The sequence below is a fragment of the Bombina bombina genome, chromosome 1, assembly GCF_027579735.1.
Source record: "Bombina bombina isolate aBomBom1 chromosome 1, aBomBom1.pri, whole genome shotgun sequence".
Classification (NCBI taxonomy): domain Eukaryota; kingdom Metazoa; phylum Chordata; class Amphibia; order Anura; family Bombinatoridae; genus Bombina; species Bombina bombina.
In genome coordinates, this window is record NC_069499.1 from 1,360,326,726 (window position 1) to 1,360,346,332 (window position 19,607).

The 19,607-nt window shown below is 42.1% G+C and overlaps 1 protein-coding gene across 4 annotated transcripts in view; it reads left to right on the forward strand.

The window, feature by feature from the left end:
- The window catches only part of SHC1 (SHC adaptor protein 1), an 80,407-nt gene extending 61,299 nt beyond the window's left edge, over positions 1-19,108 (forward strand). For all 4 annotated transcript variants that reach the window (XM_053703624.1, XM_053703605.1, XM_053703614.1 and 1 more), the window contains 5 exons: positions 9,810-9,990; positions 10,067-10,130; positions 15,592-15,738; positions 16,080-16,312; positions 16,861-19,108. In XM_053703624.1, the coding sequence (XP_053559599.1) occupies positions 9,810-9,990; positions 10,067-10,130; positions 15,592-15,738; positions 16,080-16,312; positions 16,861-16,989 (754 nt within the window). In that variant the 3' untranslated portion in view covers positions 16,990-19,108. The remainder of the gene's footprint in view (positions 1-9,809; positions 9,991-10,066; positions 10,131-15,591; positions 15,739-16,079; positions 16,313-16,860) is intronic.
- Positions 19,109-19,607: the final 499 nt, after the last annotated feature.

Genomic DNA, 19,607 nt, shown 5'->3' on the forward strand with positions numbered 1-19,607 from the left:
CCCAACTGTGTGACGAAGGAGAAATCCTAGTCCGCAGGGTCTGGTCATAGGAGGTGGTGAGTGCCCCAGCCATTGTGAGTGTCAGGTGGCGTGTTTGTTTTACTTCTTTAGTCCATATTTGCATATCCTCTATCCAGTTACGGAGGATTCTGATGCTGAGACTGCGTGCAAATTTCAGATTCAGTTATGGAGGATTCTGATACTGAGACTGTTTTAAATTCAAATACTGCGTCCAGTGAAGAATCCGGATTGGCCTCGTTGACACATGTCAACCAGTTTTGTTCTGTATGCCATATGAGAGCGCATTGTTCCTCGGGCTCGGGGAATCAAGGGACAGCTGAGCCCTCCACCTCTGGGGATCCCGTCCTCCGAGAGGCGAGTTCCCTACCGCTCCAAACGTCTACACATGCGAGTAACCCAGTTTATGATTATTCCTCCATGCAGGGCAGCGTGTGTGTGTGTGTGTGTGTGTGTCCGGAGGTTGCAGCACGTTTTCGCTTTCACATATTTTTGGCGATTATTCGTCTGCACAGTCCAGACATTTATGCGCGTTTGTGCTCGTGCCCTATTGTCTTGGGTCTACCACCTTGGGGAGAGCCTGTACAGTTCCCTGTGAGTGTAACTGTCCATGTTGTGTCTTTCGCTATAGAGTGGCGCGTCTTACTCAGACATGTTTTTCAGCTATTGAATGATCCTATCCTTCTCGGATACAGGAATTTTCAGTCTGCTTCTGGCTGTTCTTTTTGAGATCCTTCCCAGTTTTTTTTTGAAGATTAGGGCTACGTTTTGGCTTGTCCTGAGGTAGGTCTGTTTTCGTCTTGGGTTTTCTTCTACGGGTTGCCTTTTTTTCTTTTTTTTCCGCTTTTGTTTTGTTTTTTTTTTTTTTTTTTTTTTTATATGATTGATTGAATGCAGTTTTTCCATTTAATCGTTAATATCAATATTAAAAAAAATTGCTATTGATAATTTTATACAAGTATTTTTTTTTTTATTTTTTTTTATTGAGGTTACATAGTATACAAAATAAACAAGGTTACATAAATATAGGAAGTATGATTGATTGTGAATATATATATATATATATATATATATTTATAGATAGGATTGCACAATCATACTTAAATAATGCCACGGTGCTCTGCTAATACCATAACAATACTCTCCAAAAAGCAGGCAGCTCACTGGTCTTTGCAGTAAAACTAGAATTTATTATATCAGTTTAAAAAACAAACGTTTCGGCACTGCATTGTGCCTTTGTCAATGTTATACAACAAAAAGTACAAGGACAGAGTGCACCAAGCACCCCGGATGTGTGATCCGGGGTGCTTGGGTGCACTCTGTCCTTGTACTTTTTGTTGTATAACATTGACAAAGGCACAATGCAGTGCCGAAACGTTTGTTTTTTAAACTGATATAATAAATTCTAGTTTTACTGCAAAGACCAGTGAGCTGCCTGCTTTTTGGAGAGAATATATAAATATATATAAATATATATATATATATATATATATATATATATATATATATATATATATATATATATATATATATATATATATATATATATATATATATATATATATATATATATATATATATATATATATATATATATATATATATATATACCATTAATATCCGTCTTACATTTTGTTGAACTATACGGTATCCATTTTTGGGTCAGAGCAGCTCAATGGGGAACATTTTTAACAATACACATCATGTATATTCCCACGACAATATAGAACATAACAATCTTGGATGTAGAAATATCTAAGTATAAGTAACAAACAATTAAGATGAAGCCTCTTTTTTATATTTAGGTCAGGGCTATGTCCAAGTATGGCTAACGGTCACTCTTGGACCATAAATATTTGGGGTATAAATAGATTGGACCAGTAGTACTTTATAGAATATAGCGTATAGGGGAATGGGACTGTAAATGCAAGATTAGTATAAAGTTCCAATAATAATAGTTTAGGGTGATTGGTCGTAGGATACGTTTTCCATAGCTTACTAAGTAAACTATATGGGTGGGGGGAAGAGGTAGAGTTGGTAATATACGTTCAGGTAAACATAGTAATGATAGGAGAGTGAACACATTGAACTAATTGCAGTTACTTGGTGCAACTAATAACAGCACTATTAATAATCTTCCCCTTAAAAAAATTGCACTCAATAAGTGTTGTATACATTGTGTTTGAGTTAGAAAGCAATGTAGGCATGTACTTTATAGTAATATAGATAAAATGTGGGCAATGGAGTAGTGATAACCAAAACAGTCAACTGGAGCCTTATAAAGATATTTGTACTATCTTCCACACTAAATAAATTATGGTAGTCTCAATTTATCCTGAGCTGTATAAGTTCAGATGTAATACATATTCCCAGGTTAGCCATTCATGCTTAAAGGGCTAAATACTTCCAAATCCAACGGTGCTTATTTTTGCCCTCTTAAGAGTATTTGTTTATAATAACTCACCCTATCCTGGTGTCCTATACATTCTGCGGTGTTAATACGCTCACCAAAGTAAGATAAGTTTGTGTGGGGGGGTGGGGCAAGGTTAGTATGACTATATATTGCCTTACGATATATGGGATTCGGAAGAGGATAGCATCTGGGAAACCATGCTATATGAGCAAATAGTGAGGGTAAGTGTGCAGGTGTTAAGGATGGGTATTTGGTGAACCTGCATAATATAAGTTTAGCGCAACTGAACAGGAATTATTCTGTTTCTAGCCTCTCATATATATTAGCTACAAAACTAAGCTTTATGGTATATTTAGAGGAAATGCAAGGTTGCCACACGAGCATGGGCCCTATGCCCTGCTGCACAGAGCTTACATTTCTATAAATCAGCACCATATATTATGCGTTTATCACTTGTATGAATCTAGTACCTAGTGGGTTCAGGACAGTATATAATTCCTTCAGGGTGTCACATAATTCTTGACTATAGCATTAATCTACAAGGTAAACATGGAATAAAACATCTCATAACTCAAACATGTAAAACTTGGAAATACGCAAGCTAACCCTTATCCAGTAAAAAGGGAGGAATAGGCCAACCCTTATCTAGTAAAAAGGGAGGAATAGGCATAGAGGGGCAGTACCACCTAGTATACATGGCAAAAGAACAGATGGTCCCCATATATGATATATCGGAATATGTCTGTAAAACAATATACACTTATATTATCTAGGTAAAGGTAACACATGTGAGGTGGCTTATATAAGATAACATACCTACAGATAGGTTAAATAATGTAACATATGAATATAATATGTATTATATGGAACTCCCAATCAACTCAGGGCATGGAGTTTGGTGTAGGTTATTAATGCATATAAAACTGAAGATGACGATTTAATCAGCATCCAAGAGAATACAAACAACATAGAATACAACAGTAAAGAGATTTTTAAGCAGCAAGAGTCCATTCTATGTCCGCTTATGGAGTATATAGCTGCAAAATAGTTACTTAATGTATGTAGCTTATCCTACCCCAGTTATTCGTACAGTCCAGGCAGCTTTCTCAGGATACTCTCGCCTGTACAGAAAAGTATAGTAGGTTTGCTGCGCGGCGTGAGCTATATGTTCTGCTGCTAAGGAGGATGGCACACTGAACCCTAAATCTGTACCTTCGTGTCGAGGCACATCAGGAGTGTTTCCATGTGACAGGCTAGTCTCTAGGGTAAGATTTCCTTTCAGGCTGCTGACCTCCTCTGTTCCAGAGGCATAAATCACCTGTAGTATCACGCCACTCTAGAGCTCTAAAGTTTTGTCGGGTATGAGCAGATATGTGGACCTGGTAACCTCCATTACACTCTCGCCACTGTGGAGAAGATCTCTGCTCGTCATTTCACTCCTCCGGTTAACATCTGATGGGAAAGTGACATCTGTCTCATCTCGGGATCGTGGTGGGTCCAATGATTCATTGGCTGTATAGAGGGTAGGTACCTGTAGGGCCATGCTGGATCTTTGCAACTCACTTATAGCACTGATCCCTTGTTCTATTTCAGGGTTTGCATCCTGGAGTAGTAAGATAAGGGTATATGGTCCCTTTTGTCTCTGCATAACTTGGTCTCCAGTAGCACAGATAGGTACTGTCATTAGGCTTGCTTGTTCTTCGGTGGAGTAATATTGAGGAAAAGCAAGGTCCATGATCAAAAGAGAGAGCTCTTTCCTAGAGTCCTGGAACACCAACCCGATCATGCTGCAAAGCTCATCCATGACGATGAATATTTTAGGTAGGTAGTCAGGCAGGGCATTGTTTAGTCAAGGAGTTGCGTACCTAATAATTGAAGGCAAGATGTCTGCCTTTCATGCTTCCGTGTCCCCAACCATGATTCAAAAAGTGTGTTTAGCTCTGCATAGGGAGGTCTAACCAGCCCGTTAACCAATTACTCTTTAGCTCCAGTAGTTAAGACAATCTGGAATCTTTGTTTGCCATATATTTAGCGGTCCTGAATTTGTTACTGTGCCGTTTTGATATCAAAGCTCATTGTAAGTACGACTGTTCGCCTGCCCGACTGACTCCGCCCCCCTTATTTTTTGGGGGGAATCTTAAACTGGGATCGATACTCTTGGTTACTTCTGCGGAAGTGTTTTTGGGGACATGTTAGTCCTATGTTTGTCTGTTTTCAATTCTTCCCCTCTGAGGGATCATTTATGCAGCTTGATGGTTAGGACCCATGTTGCAGGCTGGTCCTGTTGGGTTCGGTTATGTCTTGTGACTGTTCAGACGTGGTGCCATTCTGATTGGCTGGTCCGGTCGTGGCGCCGAGTGCTCATGTTATCATTTGTTTTACATTCAACTAAGCATTCTAGAGGACCTGTGGGTCTTCCAGGCATGAAGGGTTGTCTCAGTCCTTGTAGCCTTCAATTTGGATGACTGGATCAGTGGAGTTCCCCTGCATCACTCTCTTGCGTCTGGTATTGTTGGACCCTAGAGTTCCTCCCCCATGTGATGGAGAGTTGGAGGGCTTAGCGCCTTCTTACCGCCGAGTGAGCAGTTTGGCCTTTTTCTTTTGAGGCTCTGGGATTGTCCTTTTGGACTTGGTCCTCAGCAGCTAGTAGTATGAAGGGTAGTTCAGCTGCCTTGCAGCGGATGGTTTGCAGAATGTAACCAGCTGCAGCTATTGCACATCAACTGTATACTGTCTAGCTGTCTTTCTGAGACTTTTTGGTCTTCCTCTGAGGTCTCCATGTTGGGTCTCCTTTTAGGGGCCTGGGAGATGTTTGTTCCCTGTTAGGGACACGGGGCGTGGTCTCCTTGGGCTTGCTTGGGGTTCCTCGAAACTGGGGTTGGTTCGCGCCCCTTTCTCCCTGTGGTCATCCGCTTGTACGGAGGTTATGTGGAGACCAGCCTTTGCTCGAGTGGTTTTGACCTCGAGGTATCCCCTTGCCTTATTGTCCTGAGGCTGTTGGTGAGTCTTGAAGCTCTAGTGTCGTTGTACGACTTTTTTACCGCCTTGGCTCCTTTGGAATAGTGGGACTTTGGCAAGGGGTGGTCTCTTCCTTAGGTCGGGACTTGCGAGTTTTTCTCGTTATCCGGGTTAACCTGGATATTGCATAAGTATCCACTGTGATCTGGGTTGTTATTTCATACGGGGTGTTAAGCTTGCGGGTATTGTTTGTTTAAACAATTGGGGGTTCGGACCTGTTCTCCCTGGGGCTCCCGGTTGCTGAGTTTTACTCAGCATTTTCCCTTGTGGATCCCGTTGTGGGTTGTTACAGGACCTTAGGCTTCCAGGGTTGGTTTGGGGTTCCCCAGTTCCTGGAAACTTTGGCTATGTCCTTTTACTCGGATTACTTGACCTGGTCTTGGTTGGCCAGGTTTTCTGAGTGCCGTTGCTCATTGGGCTTGTTTCCTTTTTATGGAGATGTGGTCCTTTTCTTAAGGCTTCTCCTGGTTCAGGAGTTGGGACCTGTGAGTTCCCTAGCTGAGAGGGATTTTCTTTCTGGGTTACGTTCCATTTGGAGTCTTGCTGGCCCTGTTTCAGACGTGCCGTTGCTGGGGCGGGCCCGGCTGGGAGTGGGTTCTGAGAGAGGGTGTCATCTTCTGGATCTAGGTGGGCATAGTAGCTAGCTGGCTTCCTAAGCTCACAAGCAGAGGGTCTAGGATTGCTCCACCTCGGGTCGGGGTGTCACTTCTATTTCTTGGGGGACCTCGTGGAGGTTATATTCCCCCTTTTTTGGAAGACCTGTGGTAGGTCTAGCGGCTTGGATTGCCTAGAGTGTGCCCTCTGTCAGGGAGTTGTCTTTTGCAATTTGTTCTTTTGCTGGCCGCTTTTGCTCTCAGCAAGTATTCCCTTTGTCATCCTGAGGATGGGGGCATGTTCTTGACTCAAGGTTTTTCGTCTGGGTCTGTTGCACATTTTTTGTAGCGGAATACTTCAGTATTCCAAGTTCGGACTATGTGAGGACTCTGCCTTCTGTTGTCTTTTGGTGCTTTTGTACGACGTTTGAGAGAAAGTTTTCTCTGTTTCTACGCCCTGGTCCTATACCTCTGGTTCCTCTGGTCTAGGCATAGTCTGCCCTTGTCTGTCGGGACCCATTTGGGCCCTTGTAAGCTGAGCTCACTCTGGGGGGGGGGTTCCTTTTATGGATCTTGTGTCCTTCGGTTCTTCCTGGCCCTCTCCCTTTGGGAGTTTAGGCTGGTGTTCCCTTCTTTAGTGAGGGGTGAGTGGGGAGGGACCGTCTGTTGTGAGATGGTGTCTCCTGGAGGCCTGTTGGCTCAGTTGAGTCCGATTTTGCGGTCTCTGGCTAGGCTCTGGACTACCTGCGGGTCAGTGTCTTCTGGGCCTTTCCTTTCAAAAATTTCTTGGCTTCGGATGAAGCATGGTTTTTTGGGGGCAGTGGTTTCAGGCTTGGTGCCCTCAGAGTGGGCTGTCTATTGTACCGTCCCATCTTGGCATTCAGTGTCCTCTATAGCTTGGGTATTGTTTTCCCAAAAGTAATGAATGCAGCTGTGGACTCTTTCAATTTAAAGGGACATTATACACTCATTTTTTCTTTGCATAAATGTTATGTAGATGATCTATTTATATAGCCCATAAAGTTTTTTTTAAAAAAAATAAATGTATAGTTTTGCTTATTTTTAAATATCATTGCTCTGATTTTCAGACTCCTAACCAAGCCCCAAAGTTTTATGTGAATACTGTCAGCTACCTTCTCCAGCTTGCTGCTGATTGTGTAAAGGGTCTTTACATATGTAAAAGAAGGGGAAGGGGGGGGGAGTTTTTTATTTGCCACTTGCAGTGGGCTTTCCAGCTACCTTTTTCAACAGAGCCAAACTGACAGCTTCTAAGTAAGTTTTTAAACAGTTTTATACTGGATTTTTATATCAGTATCTGTGCATCTTATTCTTTATAGTAGTGTCTATTACATGCAGTTATATGAAAATGAGTGTATACTGTCCCTTTAAGAAGAAAAACATAAATTATGCTTACCTGATCATTTTCTTTTCTTCTGGTGGAAAGAGTCCACAGCTCCCCACCTGTAATTTTTTTGTATGGCGTCCTTATTTTTTTTTTCTTCTGGCACCTTTCACCCTGATATTTCTTCTTCTACTGTTCCTTGTTCCTCTGCAGAATGACTGGGGAGTGGGGGGAGTATTTAAGCCTTTGGCTGGGGTGTCTTTGCCTCCTCCTGGTGGCCAGGTTCTTATTTCCCAAAAGTAATGCAGCTGTGGACTCTTTCCATCAGAAGAAATTATCAGGTAAGCATAATTTACGTTTTTGGTAAAGTTGTGATAAAATCCGAGACACGCATACACATATACACGCACACACACATATACACGCGCGCACACACATATACACGCGCGCACACACATATACACACGCACACACACATATACACGCGCACACACATATACACGCGCACACACATATACACACGCACACACATATACACGCACACACACATATACACGCACACACACATATACACGCACACACACATATACACGCACACACACATATACACGCACACACACATATACACGCGCACACACACATATACACGCACACACACTTATACACGCACACACACATATACACGCACACACATATACACACACACATATACACGCACACACATATACACACACACATATACATACACACACACACACATATATACATACACACACACACACACACATATATACATACACACACACACACACACACATATATACATATACACACACACACATATACACACACACACATATACACACACACATACATATACAGATACATACATATATATAGAAAGAGAGAAACAATTATAGAAGTAGACAAGCGCCCAAAGGCACTCCTAGTGTAATATGTTTTTTGCTAAAATATATGTGTATAAAAAGGAGTTAATCCGTACTCACATTGTTCTACCTCATTCACTCTGAGGTCTCTTTGCAGCACTGTGTTAGTTTAAAGATGATCCTTTAGATCTGGATTCCTCCTGTCTCCCTTGTATTGGCCCAAGTGTTTCACACAGTCCTCAGAAGTGATGTTCACTAAATACTGTTGAAAAGTACTCAAGGGCTATAAGCGGTTAAAACGTTTGCTACTGGCAAAAACAGGGGTGCAGGGTTCACTGAAGAAAGGAATGTACTAACACATATGTTGTGTATTAAAAATGTAATAGTTTAATAGCTTAATAACAAATGTAAAATCTATAATACATAAAAAGTCCAACACACATGAGGCAAGGCTGCCTCTTAACAGAATGATGCGAGAGAACAAAGAAAATTTGAGCCGTAGTCAAATAGCTGGTAACAAGGTGTTTTGTCTTCCTGTCACAAGCTCACTAATTTGCTCTGTATATGCAGCATGAAATAGCTATGGAGCGAGTAAGGTTTTGAAACGCTGCTGCTGCACTATATCCAAATGTGCAGCAGCTGTTGCCTTATTTTGCTCCGTGTATCAGAGGAGTATAGTTGTAACGTGCGGCGAAGCCTTACGCGTTTCACAACCAATGGGTTGCTTCATCAGAGGTAAGGGCCGCCCCCCCTGCCTTGAAAGCTTTATGCGTTAGTGCTACTGGCAATTAGCCATTGATAGCCCCTCGGTCGCCATCTTTAAAAAGGGTATAAGGCTTTTTACCATTAGTAAATTCTCTATTGACCGGGTATTAAATGTAACATTAGATGGTATCTGTTATGATCTTTTATATTGTAAACAGTCATACTAGATTAAAAAAAATGTTTTTTATATGTTATTTTAAAACATTTGTGACCGAATTAACTTTTATATGCTTACTAAAATAAATGAATAATTCATTGGTTATAAACAAAACTACCTGTTCACAACAATTGGCAAGAATTAAATGTAGTGAAAACCTATATATATATATATATATATATATGACACACACACACCTGCAACATTATTGGTATCAGTTAAGTGTGCAAATGCAGTTATATACTAATTGGATGTTTTTGTCCAGATCTCATTATTGATAAATGCTATTATGGGAATTAAGAATTCTAGATGTATAATTTGTTGTACCTGCTCTATCTATTTCTTTCCCTGTAGTTTTTGTTTCAGACTTACTCTCTTTTCTTGCATTCTATCTTGTCTCTATTCACTGTCTTGTCTTTTCTTCACTGTCAATCATCTTTCTGTCTCCTCCTCAGTTTTTACCCGCTCCTTTTGGTCCTGTCATATTTTGGCTCCAATCCATTCCTTGTTTTGTCTTTGATCATTCTCTCTCTCTTTTTTTTTTTGTTTGTTTTTTTTTTGTTAACAATAAGTGTGGCTCACCCTCTCCTCCCCTTCTTTTTTCATCTTGTTTCAGGATGGCTGGGTTTGATGGCTCCGCATGGGATGAAGAAGAGGAGGAGCTCCCAGACCATGCGTATTACAATGACTTTCCAGGCAAAGAACCTCCAATTGGAGGTGTTGTGGACATGAGGTTACGAGATGGTGCTGCACCCGCTGTTTTGAGGCAAAGTCCAAATCACATGGGAGCCACACTGGTAAGATGAACAGAATATTAGAATACTAAAACTGGACTCTAACTGTACAGGGACTAATTGTCTTCTCTTTACACAGCCTGTGGGTCAAATCTTTGGAGGTGAACAGGAATCAAGGAAGCTGCAGCAGCCATCTGTACAAGGTGTGTCCCAGTGCCCTCACACTAACGACTTATTCACTTATTTTGCAATGACCCACTTATTGCATGCTGTATATATGAGTTTGCATATCTCATGAGAACAAATGAGTAATAAATATCCCTTTAATTGCATGGTAATTGTGGAAGACAGACGTGAAAATATGTTTAAAACTAAATCCTCTGCATCGTAGTCTCTAGACTAGAGAATGAGATGTTTTCTAGCCGGTTAGAGTAGGACAGTCTGTTGGGAAGTGTTAAAGGAAACCTCTGTTGGTTGAAAGTGGCAAGGCACAATAGTTTATCTGGTGGGAGTTCATAGATGCAACCTTTTACTGTTTTTGGGAAGGGATTATTCTCCATTCTATTATTATCTAATACCTACTACTTATAAAGTGCCAACTTTAATGCATGTGTGATAGACATGACCTAACATATAAAAGTTGGTGTTATCTGTATGGCAGTTCAGGGAAATCTCTGGGATAGGGACAGGTGGATTTTAATTGATGACTTTGCAGACGGTTTTTATCTATAAATAAATAGTGTCACAGAAAAGGCTAGCCAACTTTGCAGCTGTCACCAGTTTGTGGCATAGAGGGTTAACTAACCCTTTCTACTTTAATCAGATTAGCACAGCCAAGTCTGTGACTTAGTTCATTGGTTGCAAGGGTTAAAAAAACACTCTAGTCTTTACTATACCTAGAAAAATTTCCAAAACTCCACTTTAATGCTGCCCACATTAAACTATCTGCCTGTTGCCACCACACATAATTATTAAATGAGAAGTACTAAGAAAAACCCAGACTAGATTTAATTTTTTTTTTTAAAACACACAATTTGGCACAAATCGACTAAAAACACTATACTGCTATAATCTCTTCTGTAACATAGTTCAAATATTAGACTAAGGCAAAACTTAATTAGGAATATTTATTAGAAAAAAACAAGTCACAGTGCTTTTATATAAAAAATGAATTAATAAAAAAAATTAAACAAAGAAACCTTTTAAAATGGGGAGGAGAAAATAACAGCATATAATACTACTAGTCCTAAAGCCCCTTCACACGGGCCATTTTTTGCAGTACAGTGGACCCACCCGTTGCTCTCTCTCCCCCCCCTCTCTTTTGCTCTCTCCCCCCCTCTCTTTTGCTCTCTCCCCCCTCTCTCTTTTGCTCTCTCTCCCCCTCTCTCTTTTGCTCTCTCTCCCCCTCTCTCTTTTGCTCTCTCTCCCCCTCTCTCTTTTGCTCTCTCTCCCCCTCTCTCTTTTGCTCTCTCTCCCCCTCTCTCTTTTGCTCTCTCTCCCCCTCTCTCTTTTGCTCTCTCTCCCCCTCTCTCTTTTGCTCTCTCTCCCCCTCTCTCTTTTGCTCTCTCTCCCCCTCTCTCTTTTGCGCTCTCCCCCTCTCTCTTTTGCGCTCTCTCTCCCCCTCTCTCTTTTGCGCTCTCCCCCTCTCTCTTTTGCGCTCTCTCTCTCTCCCCCCCTCTCTCTTTTGCTTTATCTCTCACTCTCTTTTGCTCTCTCCCCCCTCTCTTTTGCTCTCTCCCCCCTCTCTTTTGCTCTCTCCCCCTCTCTTTTGCTCTCTCCCCCTCTCTTTTGCTCTCTTTCTCTCCCCCTTTCTTTTGCTCTTTCTCTCCCCCTTTCTTTTGCTCTCTTTCTCTCCCCCTTTCTTTTGCTCTCTTTCTCTCCCCCTTTCTTTTGCTCTCTTTCTCTCCCCCTTTCTTTTGCTCTCTTTCTCTCCCCCTTTCTTTTGCTCTCTTTCTCTCCCCCTTTCTTTTGCTCTCTCTCCCTCTCTTTTGCGCTCTCTCTCTCCCTCTCTTTTGCGCTCTCTCTCTCCCCCCTCTCTTGCGCTCGCGCTCTCTCTCTCCCTTTCTTTTGCTCTCTCCCCCCTCTCTTTTGCTCTCTCTCTCCCCCCTCTCTTTTGCTCTCTCTCCCCCCCCCTCTCTTTTGCTCTCTCTCTCCCACTCTCTTTTGCTCTCTCTCCCCCCTCTCTTTTGCTCTCTCTCCCCCTCTCTTTTGCTCTCTCTCCCCCCCCCTCTTTTGCGCTCTCTCTCTCTCCCCCCCTTTCTTTTGCTCTCTCTCTCTCTCTCTCTCTCTCTCTCTCTCTCTCTCTTCCCCCCCCTCTCTTTTGCGCTCTCTCTCTCCCCTCTCTTTTGCTCTCTCTCTCTCCCCTCTCTTTTGCTCTCTTCCCCCCTCTCTTTTGCTCTCTTCCCCCCTCTCTTTTGCTCTCTTCCCCCCTCTCTTTTGCTCTCTTCCCCCATCTCTTTTGCTCTCTTCCCCCATCTCTTTTGCTCTCTTCCCCCCTCTCTTTTGCTCTCTTCCCCCCTCTCTTTTGCTCTCTTCCCCCCTCTCTTTTGCTCTCTCTTCGCCCCTCTCTTTTGCTCTCTCTTCGCCCCTCTCTTTTGCTCTCTCTTCCCCCCTCTCTTTTGCTCTCTCTTTCCCCCCTCTCTTTTGCTCTCTCTTTCCCCCCTCTCTTTTGCTCTCTCTTTCCCCCCTCTCTTTTGCTCTCTCTTTCCCCCCTCTCTTTTGCTCTCTCTTTCCCCCCTCTCTTTTGCTCTCTCTTTCCCCCCTCTCTTTTGCTCTCTCTTTCCCCCCTCTCTTTTGCTCTCTCTTTCCCCCCTCTCTTTTGCTCTCTCTTTCCCCCCTCTCTTTTGCTCTCTCTTTCCCCCCTCTCTTTTGCTCTCTCTTTCCCCCCTCTCTTTTGCTCTCTCTTTCCCCCCTCTCTTTTGCTCTCTCTTTCCCCCCTCTCTTTTGCTCTCTCTTTCCCCCCTCTCTTTTGCTCTCTCTTTCCCCCCTCTCTTTTGCTCTCTCTTTCCCCCCTCTCTTTTGCTCTCTCTTTCCCCCCTCTCTTTTGCTCTCTCTTTCCCCCCTCTCTTTTGCTCTCTCTTTCCCCCCTCTCTTTTGCTCTCTCTTTCCCCCCTCTCTTTTGCTCTCTCTTTCCCCCCTCTCTTTTGCTCTCTCTTTCCCCCCTCTCTTTTGCTCTCTCTTTCCCCCCTCTCTTTTGCTCTCTCTTTCCCCCCTCTCTTTTGCTCTCTCTTTCCCCCCTCTCTTTTGCTCTCTCTTTCCCCCCTCTCTTTTGCTCTCTCTTTCCCCCCTCTCTTTTGCTCTCTCTTTCCCCCCTCTCTTTTGCTCTCTCTTTCCCCCCTCTCTTTTGCTCTCTCTTTCCCCCCTCTCTTTTGCTCTCTCATGGCCAGTCTGCCATGGCATCCGCCCCCGCCCACATCAGCCCGCCTGGCCCCGTCACACCTACCATTCTTGCGGCGGATCAGATGCCAGGTCAGTTGGATTAAGGCCAGGTGTATTTGTCCTCGTGCGCAGTCTCTACTGCGCATGACGGCTTCAGACAAACACACTTGGCCTTTTATATTATAGGATACCAGCATAGATCTCTGTCCCAATGGAAATTGAAGGAAAATGGTCAAACGTGCTATTGCCAGTGACAGACATCCCAACCTGCAAAAATTAATTTCAGGGGGGTGGCTTCTCCCGCTGCTGCGCCGCCACCCCCTCCCTCCCAGTTATATATTGGACACCTTGAAACCCTAAATAAGATAGACTGATGCCGAGAGGGCCACTCTCCACATCGAACAGCGGTTGTGCCGATTGTTGGTTGTGTGGGAGGGTTAGGAGAGAGGTGGGTGGGTGGCCCATCACTAAAGGGAGGAGGGAGCAGGTGGGACTGCTATGCTACGGAATTTTTTTTTTAATTTTTTTTTTTTAGAGTGGCAGTGAATGGGAGGGGGAAGGAGGGAGAGGGGGCTCCTATAGTGGAGGGAGATTAGAGAGTGGGAAAGCAATCTGGGAGGAGTAGGGTAATATGGGGGGGGCCAGCTACACTACAGAAAAAAATGTTGTGTTTTTTATAAAAAATAAATTATAGCAAACGGAGATGGCGGCTAATGGGTAGCAGGGGAGGTTTAGAGAGCTGGTTGGGTGGGTAAGTGGGATCTTACACTGCAGAAAATATAAGGCTTTTTTTTCTTGCTGGCAGACTTTCTGCCAGTACTTAAGATGTGGGTGACCATTGGGGGGGTGGGGTTGATCGAGGGAAGAGAGCTGTTTGAGAGGGATCAGGGGGTGGGAAGTGTCAAGTGGGAGGGTAATCTCTACTAAAGCTAAAATTAACCTTACAAGCTACCTGAATAACACCTTCACTGCTGGGGATAAGTGTGGTGCGCAGCTGCAATTAGCGGTCTTCTAATTACCAAAAAGCAATGGCAAAGCCATATATGTCTGCTATTTCTGAACAAAGGTGATCCCAGATAAGCCTTTACAACCATTTGTTTAAAAGGGTTGCAGGTACAGGAGGAAAACAATACCAAGGTAAGTAGTAAACATCCTACTGTAGTTGTAACCAGCAGTTTAATGCCCCTTTAGGAATGACAACACAAGAAGACCCATCCTGTATATTTTGACAAAATTATTTTTTTTAAATGTTTTATACCTTTTAACAAGGGTGTTAGTAATGTTTTATAAACTCATCTAAAAAAATATGATTTATTTAAAGGGTCATGAAACTGTGTCTTTCATGTTTCACCCAGAATATGCGACTTTAAACACTTTTTCAATTTACTTCTATTATCAAATTTGCTTCATTCTCTTGGTAACGCCACTCCCAGCTACCTATCCTCTCTAATACACAAGTATACTCCAGCCCGCCCACTAAGATCCAACAATGACCTGCTCCTTGCATTCGCAACTATCACCTCTTCCCATGCTAGACTGCAGGACTTCTGTCGTGCAGCACCTACCCTCTGGCACACTCTCCCTCGTGCTGTCAGACTTTGCCCTAATCTTTCTTACTTTAAATGTTCCCTGAAGACTTTTCTGTTCAGGGAAGCCTACCACCCAACTCAATAATAAATTAATTCCACTTGCCTAATATTCCCTCATCTAACTCTGTATTAGCATCTTTCTCAATCTTGCAGTCCTCACCTCCTGTTTCTCAAACTCCTACCCTTCTAGATTGTAAGTTCCCACGGGAATAGGACCCTCAATCCCTCCTGTATGTGTTTGTAAATGTTGTCCTGTATCTTACAAGTTTTATATCATTGTTTTATTTAAATAAATTGTACCCATGGACAGCTCTGCGGAATATGTTGGCGCTTCATAAATACAGTATAATAAAATAATAATAATCTGTTGTCTAAGGAGCAGAAATGCACTAATGGGAGCTAGCTGAACACATCAGGTAAGGCAATGACAAGATGCATATATGTGCAGCCACCAATTAATAACTAGTTCACAGTAGTGCATTGCTGCTCCTGAGCCTACCTAAGTATGCTTTTCACCAAGCCAAGAGAGCATGCAACATTTGATAACAGAAGTAGTAAACTGGAAAGTTGTTTTGTTTTTAAATTGTTTTGCACAGTATTGTGCGAGAGAGAGGCAAAGAGAGAGAGAGAGAGTGAGTCGGGCAGATAGAGAGATGCAGAGATTCCCATATGTGACTGGTACCTTTTTGTCTTGCAGGCAGAGAGAGATTCCCAGTCCCTGGTGCCAAACCCCAGAACCGTCCTGACCTCTTTGATGACCCATCCTATGTTAATGTGCAGAATCTGGAGAAATCTAGGCAGCCTCAGAGGGTCACAAATGGACAGAGGGATATCTTTGATATGAGTGAGTCTCCCATATTAGTAAACTAGTATAAGAGCACAGCCTGATGTTCATTATGTCAATCTCTGATAATTATTTTTCTATGCGGTTGTGCTGTGATTTTAATAATATATTCTATATTGACCTGTTTTATGAGGTCAAGGAACTAAGTGTACTGATGGTAGTTTCGGTATGTGCTAATATCAGTAATGTGTTTAAGTCCTCTCCCATTTTTTTCTGCTTCTTCAGCCCCTTCCAGCACCATCTCTCCTTGTCCATTCCCCAAGTAAGGATCAGTTGTTATAACTTGGATAAGTTCATTAGTATAGCAAACCTAATTATTGGCTTGTCTTCTTCCTATATAGAGCCGTTTGAGGATGCTCTTCCATCTGCTCAAGGTGTGACCAGCATGGAGGAGCAACTAAGACAGGAACCCTGGTACCATGGTAAAATGAACAGAAAAGAAGCAGAGAAACAGCTGAGAGTCAATGGGGATTTTTTGGTGCGGGAGAGCACAACTACCCCGGGGCAATATGTATTGACAGGTTTGCAGAATGGACAACCAAAACACCTGTTGCTTGTGGACCCTGAAGGTGTGGTGAGTAGATTACCGTGGCCTAATTAAAAAGAAAAAGTGGTTCGGGTAGAGTGATAATGGAAAATTACCTAAATCTGTATACATGTATAGGTTTTACTAAACCTGTATAGACTGTAAGCATTGTATGGGGGTTACAAGTAAACTAAGGGAAGGGTATATTTAGCCCATAAGGGTCCCAGAATTTAGTGATATTTTGTTTAGGGTTCTAGAGACCAACAGGGGAGTTTAGAGAAAATGAAAATTCAGATAGTGTCATAAACACAAGCACCAGTAGAAATGATAAGAAAGGCTTTAGTTTTATATGTATTTATTGGAGAAGAATGAGGAACATTTTAGATAATCTGAACTCCATACATAGCTTGTGTGGAAATGGTTGGTGAGTTAGACGTTGAGAGACAAACCCTTGTGCCTATTAAACTTATTAGTATCTGAATCATGAAAGAAGAAATTTGGGTTTAGTGTCCCTTTAAGACATATTATTTGCAGAGTTAAGGGTGGGTATAGTCTCTCTGTCTTCTTGAACAGCTCTGTGTCTTTCTCTTTGTCAGGTGCGGACAAAAGATCACAGGTTTGAAAGTGTGAGTCACCTTATCAGCTATCACATGGACAATCACTTACCTATAATTTCTGCTGGGAGTGAGTTGTGTCTGCAACAGCCGGTGGAGCGGAGGCTGTGACAGCCGTCAACACATCCACCACTGCTCTTTGCTCAGCTTTTGAAAGGGAGAGTTTCTTGTATGAGGGGTTCTCCCAGTTGTTGTCCCCTCTCCCTTGCCACACAAATAGGGGCGGGGATGAGCCAACAAAGAATCCCCTATTGTCCAGGTCCCTTCTGAGCATCCTTAAGATACATGTGACCTAAAGGATTATAATGCGCACACACAACAATGGAGGACAATAAGACTATTCCAGCTTTGGATTTTGCAGAACACACAGTGGGAACACCAGGACCACACTCTTCTCTGCAGCAACCGCTGAACTCTCAATCAGCACAAGTACAAGACGGGTTTCCACTTCTGAAAGCACACGCTCTTCACTGCAGCTGGATGACTTGTGCCTTTTACCTGGCTACTTTTTTTTGGGGGGGGGGGGTTGGGCTCTGGCTGCTGGTTGGAGACTGTTTCACAAGTAATTCTTCCTCTGCCAGACAATTACAATATTGTATTGTGTGTGTTTACTATCACTCCTGGACGCCATGAAACATTTTACCTTAGACTGTTGATGGTAACAGAGAAACACTCCTGGGTAAAATGCATTTTAACAGGTTACAATTTAGTTAAATGTGTGTACTTAATGGCAATAAGCAATGTTAAACCGTGAAAGCCAAGTGCTTATGGTTGCCACAGGTGTTTAGTGCTGCCATCTTTAAAAGTACAAAAAGTAGGCAGTGGAGTGCTGTGACAGATTCCAAAATCCTCTACTCCCTCAAATCTAGATCAAACTTGTCATGTGGTTGAGCTGGGCTTTTGATCTTCCAACTTGAAGGTCAGGGAAATGATTGAGGAATCCTTAGGTTCATGTACACCATTGTCCCAAATGACTGTCCCAGATTTGGGTGATGCTGCACATCTTGCAATATATTTCAGCCACTCCAGCTGTTTGGGTGTTTTTAACTTATTTCTACCAGTGAGCTATTGCAAAACCGCTTTTAGTTTGCTTAGCCCTATGGTAGCTTATGGGTTAGGTGTAGTGTCTTGAGGCGTTTGGTAGAATTGAAAGTCCTTATAACCTCATAGTTCTCTGGCAATGCAGGGTGTGGTTCACTACTCGCCTCCATTACTGCACACTCCCTTCTGCCCTTACACACCTTTTGCCTTAACGACAGTTCAGCCCGATTGCACTCTGACCTGTGTTCTTTTCCATCAGAGGCCCATGTGGTCAAAACTTTTAAACGCCACTTTTCAGTCCCCGTTTTGTAGTAAAGTAAGATTACATGTTTCCCAAACCAAACTTCCTAATTAGTCCTGCTACATTTATTTATTGTAGTGGCTTCCTTAAAAAAAATTTTTTTTAACCCAAATATAATTAGGGCTTGTATTTTAAATAGGTTCCTAATCTTCCTCTTTTTCTAAACAGGGCAAAATAACTGTAGAATATGTGGAACTGTGTAATCATACTGTGTATCACTATACCACAGCCATCATGTTTTCTAATATGTCCATCGTTAGCGGGAATATCTGTCGTATTCTAGGCCTTATATTTCCTGAGATGTTTCTCCCTTGGTCATAGCGACAGAGAAATGTGCAATATATATGTTTTGCGTCTTAACCCCTCCCTTGTCAGATAGTTCTGCCCCTGCAGAGCCTTCTTTATGCTGTACAATTTCCACTCTACAGAATCCTCTGTGGAACAATGCTTTTCATATGATTTTTAAAATGACATTTGTCTACATGAGATTATGATGCATACATTGAAAAGGTATTGTAAACATGTGTGAGATGTGTTTACTACATGTAAGGTTAAAAAACATTTAATCTGAGATTAGACAAGATGCGGGAAAAAGTGCACAAACGTTCTACTATTTACAAAATGCTGTTGTTCCCTATCCAATCAACCATGTACAGATTTGTTTTTATTATATTATTTGCATGTACACTTTGTATCTTGATACCAAAGCTTCATTTGTCCGCACATTCTGCATATCAAACAATCATGTCCCCCACACTGCTTCCTATCTAAGTAGCACTCTCCTTGTACAGCTTGATTTTTCATAATGTATAAAAAAAAATGCCATGATTATACCAAAGTAAAATATATTAAATTCTGCTTATTAAAAGTAGTATCTCTTTCATAAAACCTGAGACATGCCGTTTTGTATGTGGTGCAGATAATTGGATATAAAAAGTTTTAGAAATGTATTTTATTCAGGGCTGTGGAGACGGAAACAAAACCTCAGACTCATCAATTTTATTTATTTTATTTTTCTAAATCTGCGACTTCATAAAAGCTCAATGTATCAATCTTCCTACTATGGACAGTTTCATCCCCACCATCTGAATAATCAGGCTGCTTGATTGATATTTTTATTTAAAGGGACAGTAAACACCTCAAGTCATTTTTGTTGTCTTGCTATAGAATAACAAATCAACCAAGTCTACACATAAAAAAAAAAAAAATTTTAAATCTTGCTGCAATTGTTTTTCAATGGCCAATCCCCACCAACCACATTTGAAGGACCCTGGTCTTCTTCAGATTCAGGGCCAATCATTATTTTAATATAAAGCACATTGTTTAGCAGTTTTTACCTCATAAAGCCACTTAGAAAAAGGTATGTAGCAAGTTTAACCTTAGTCAG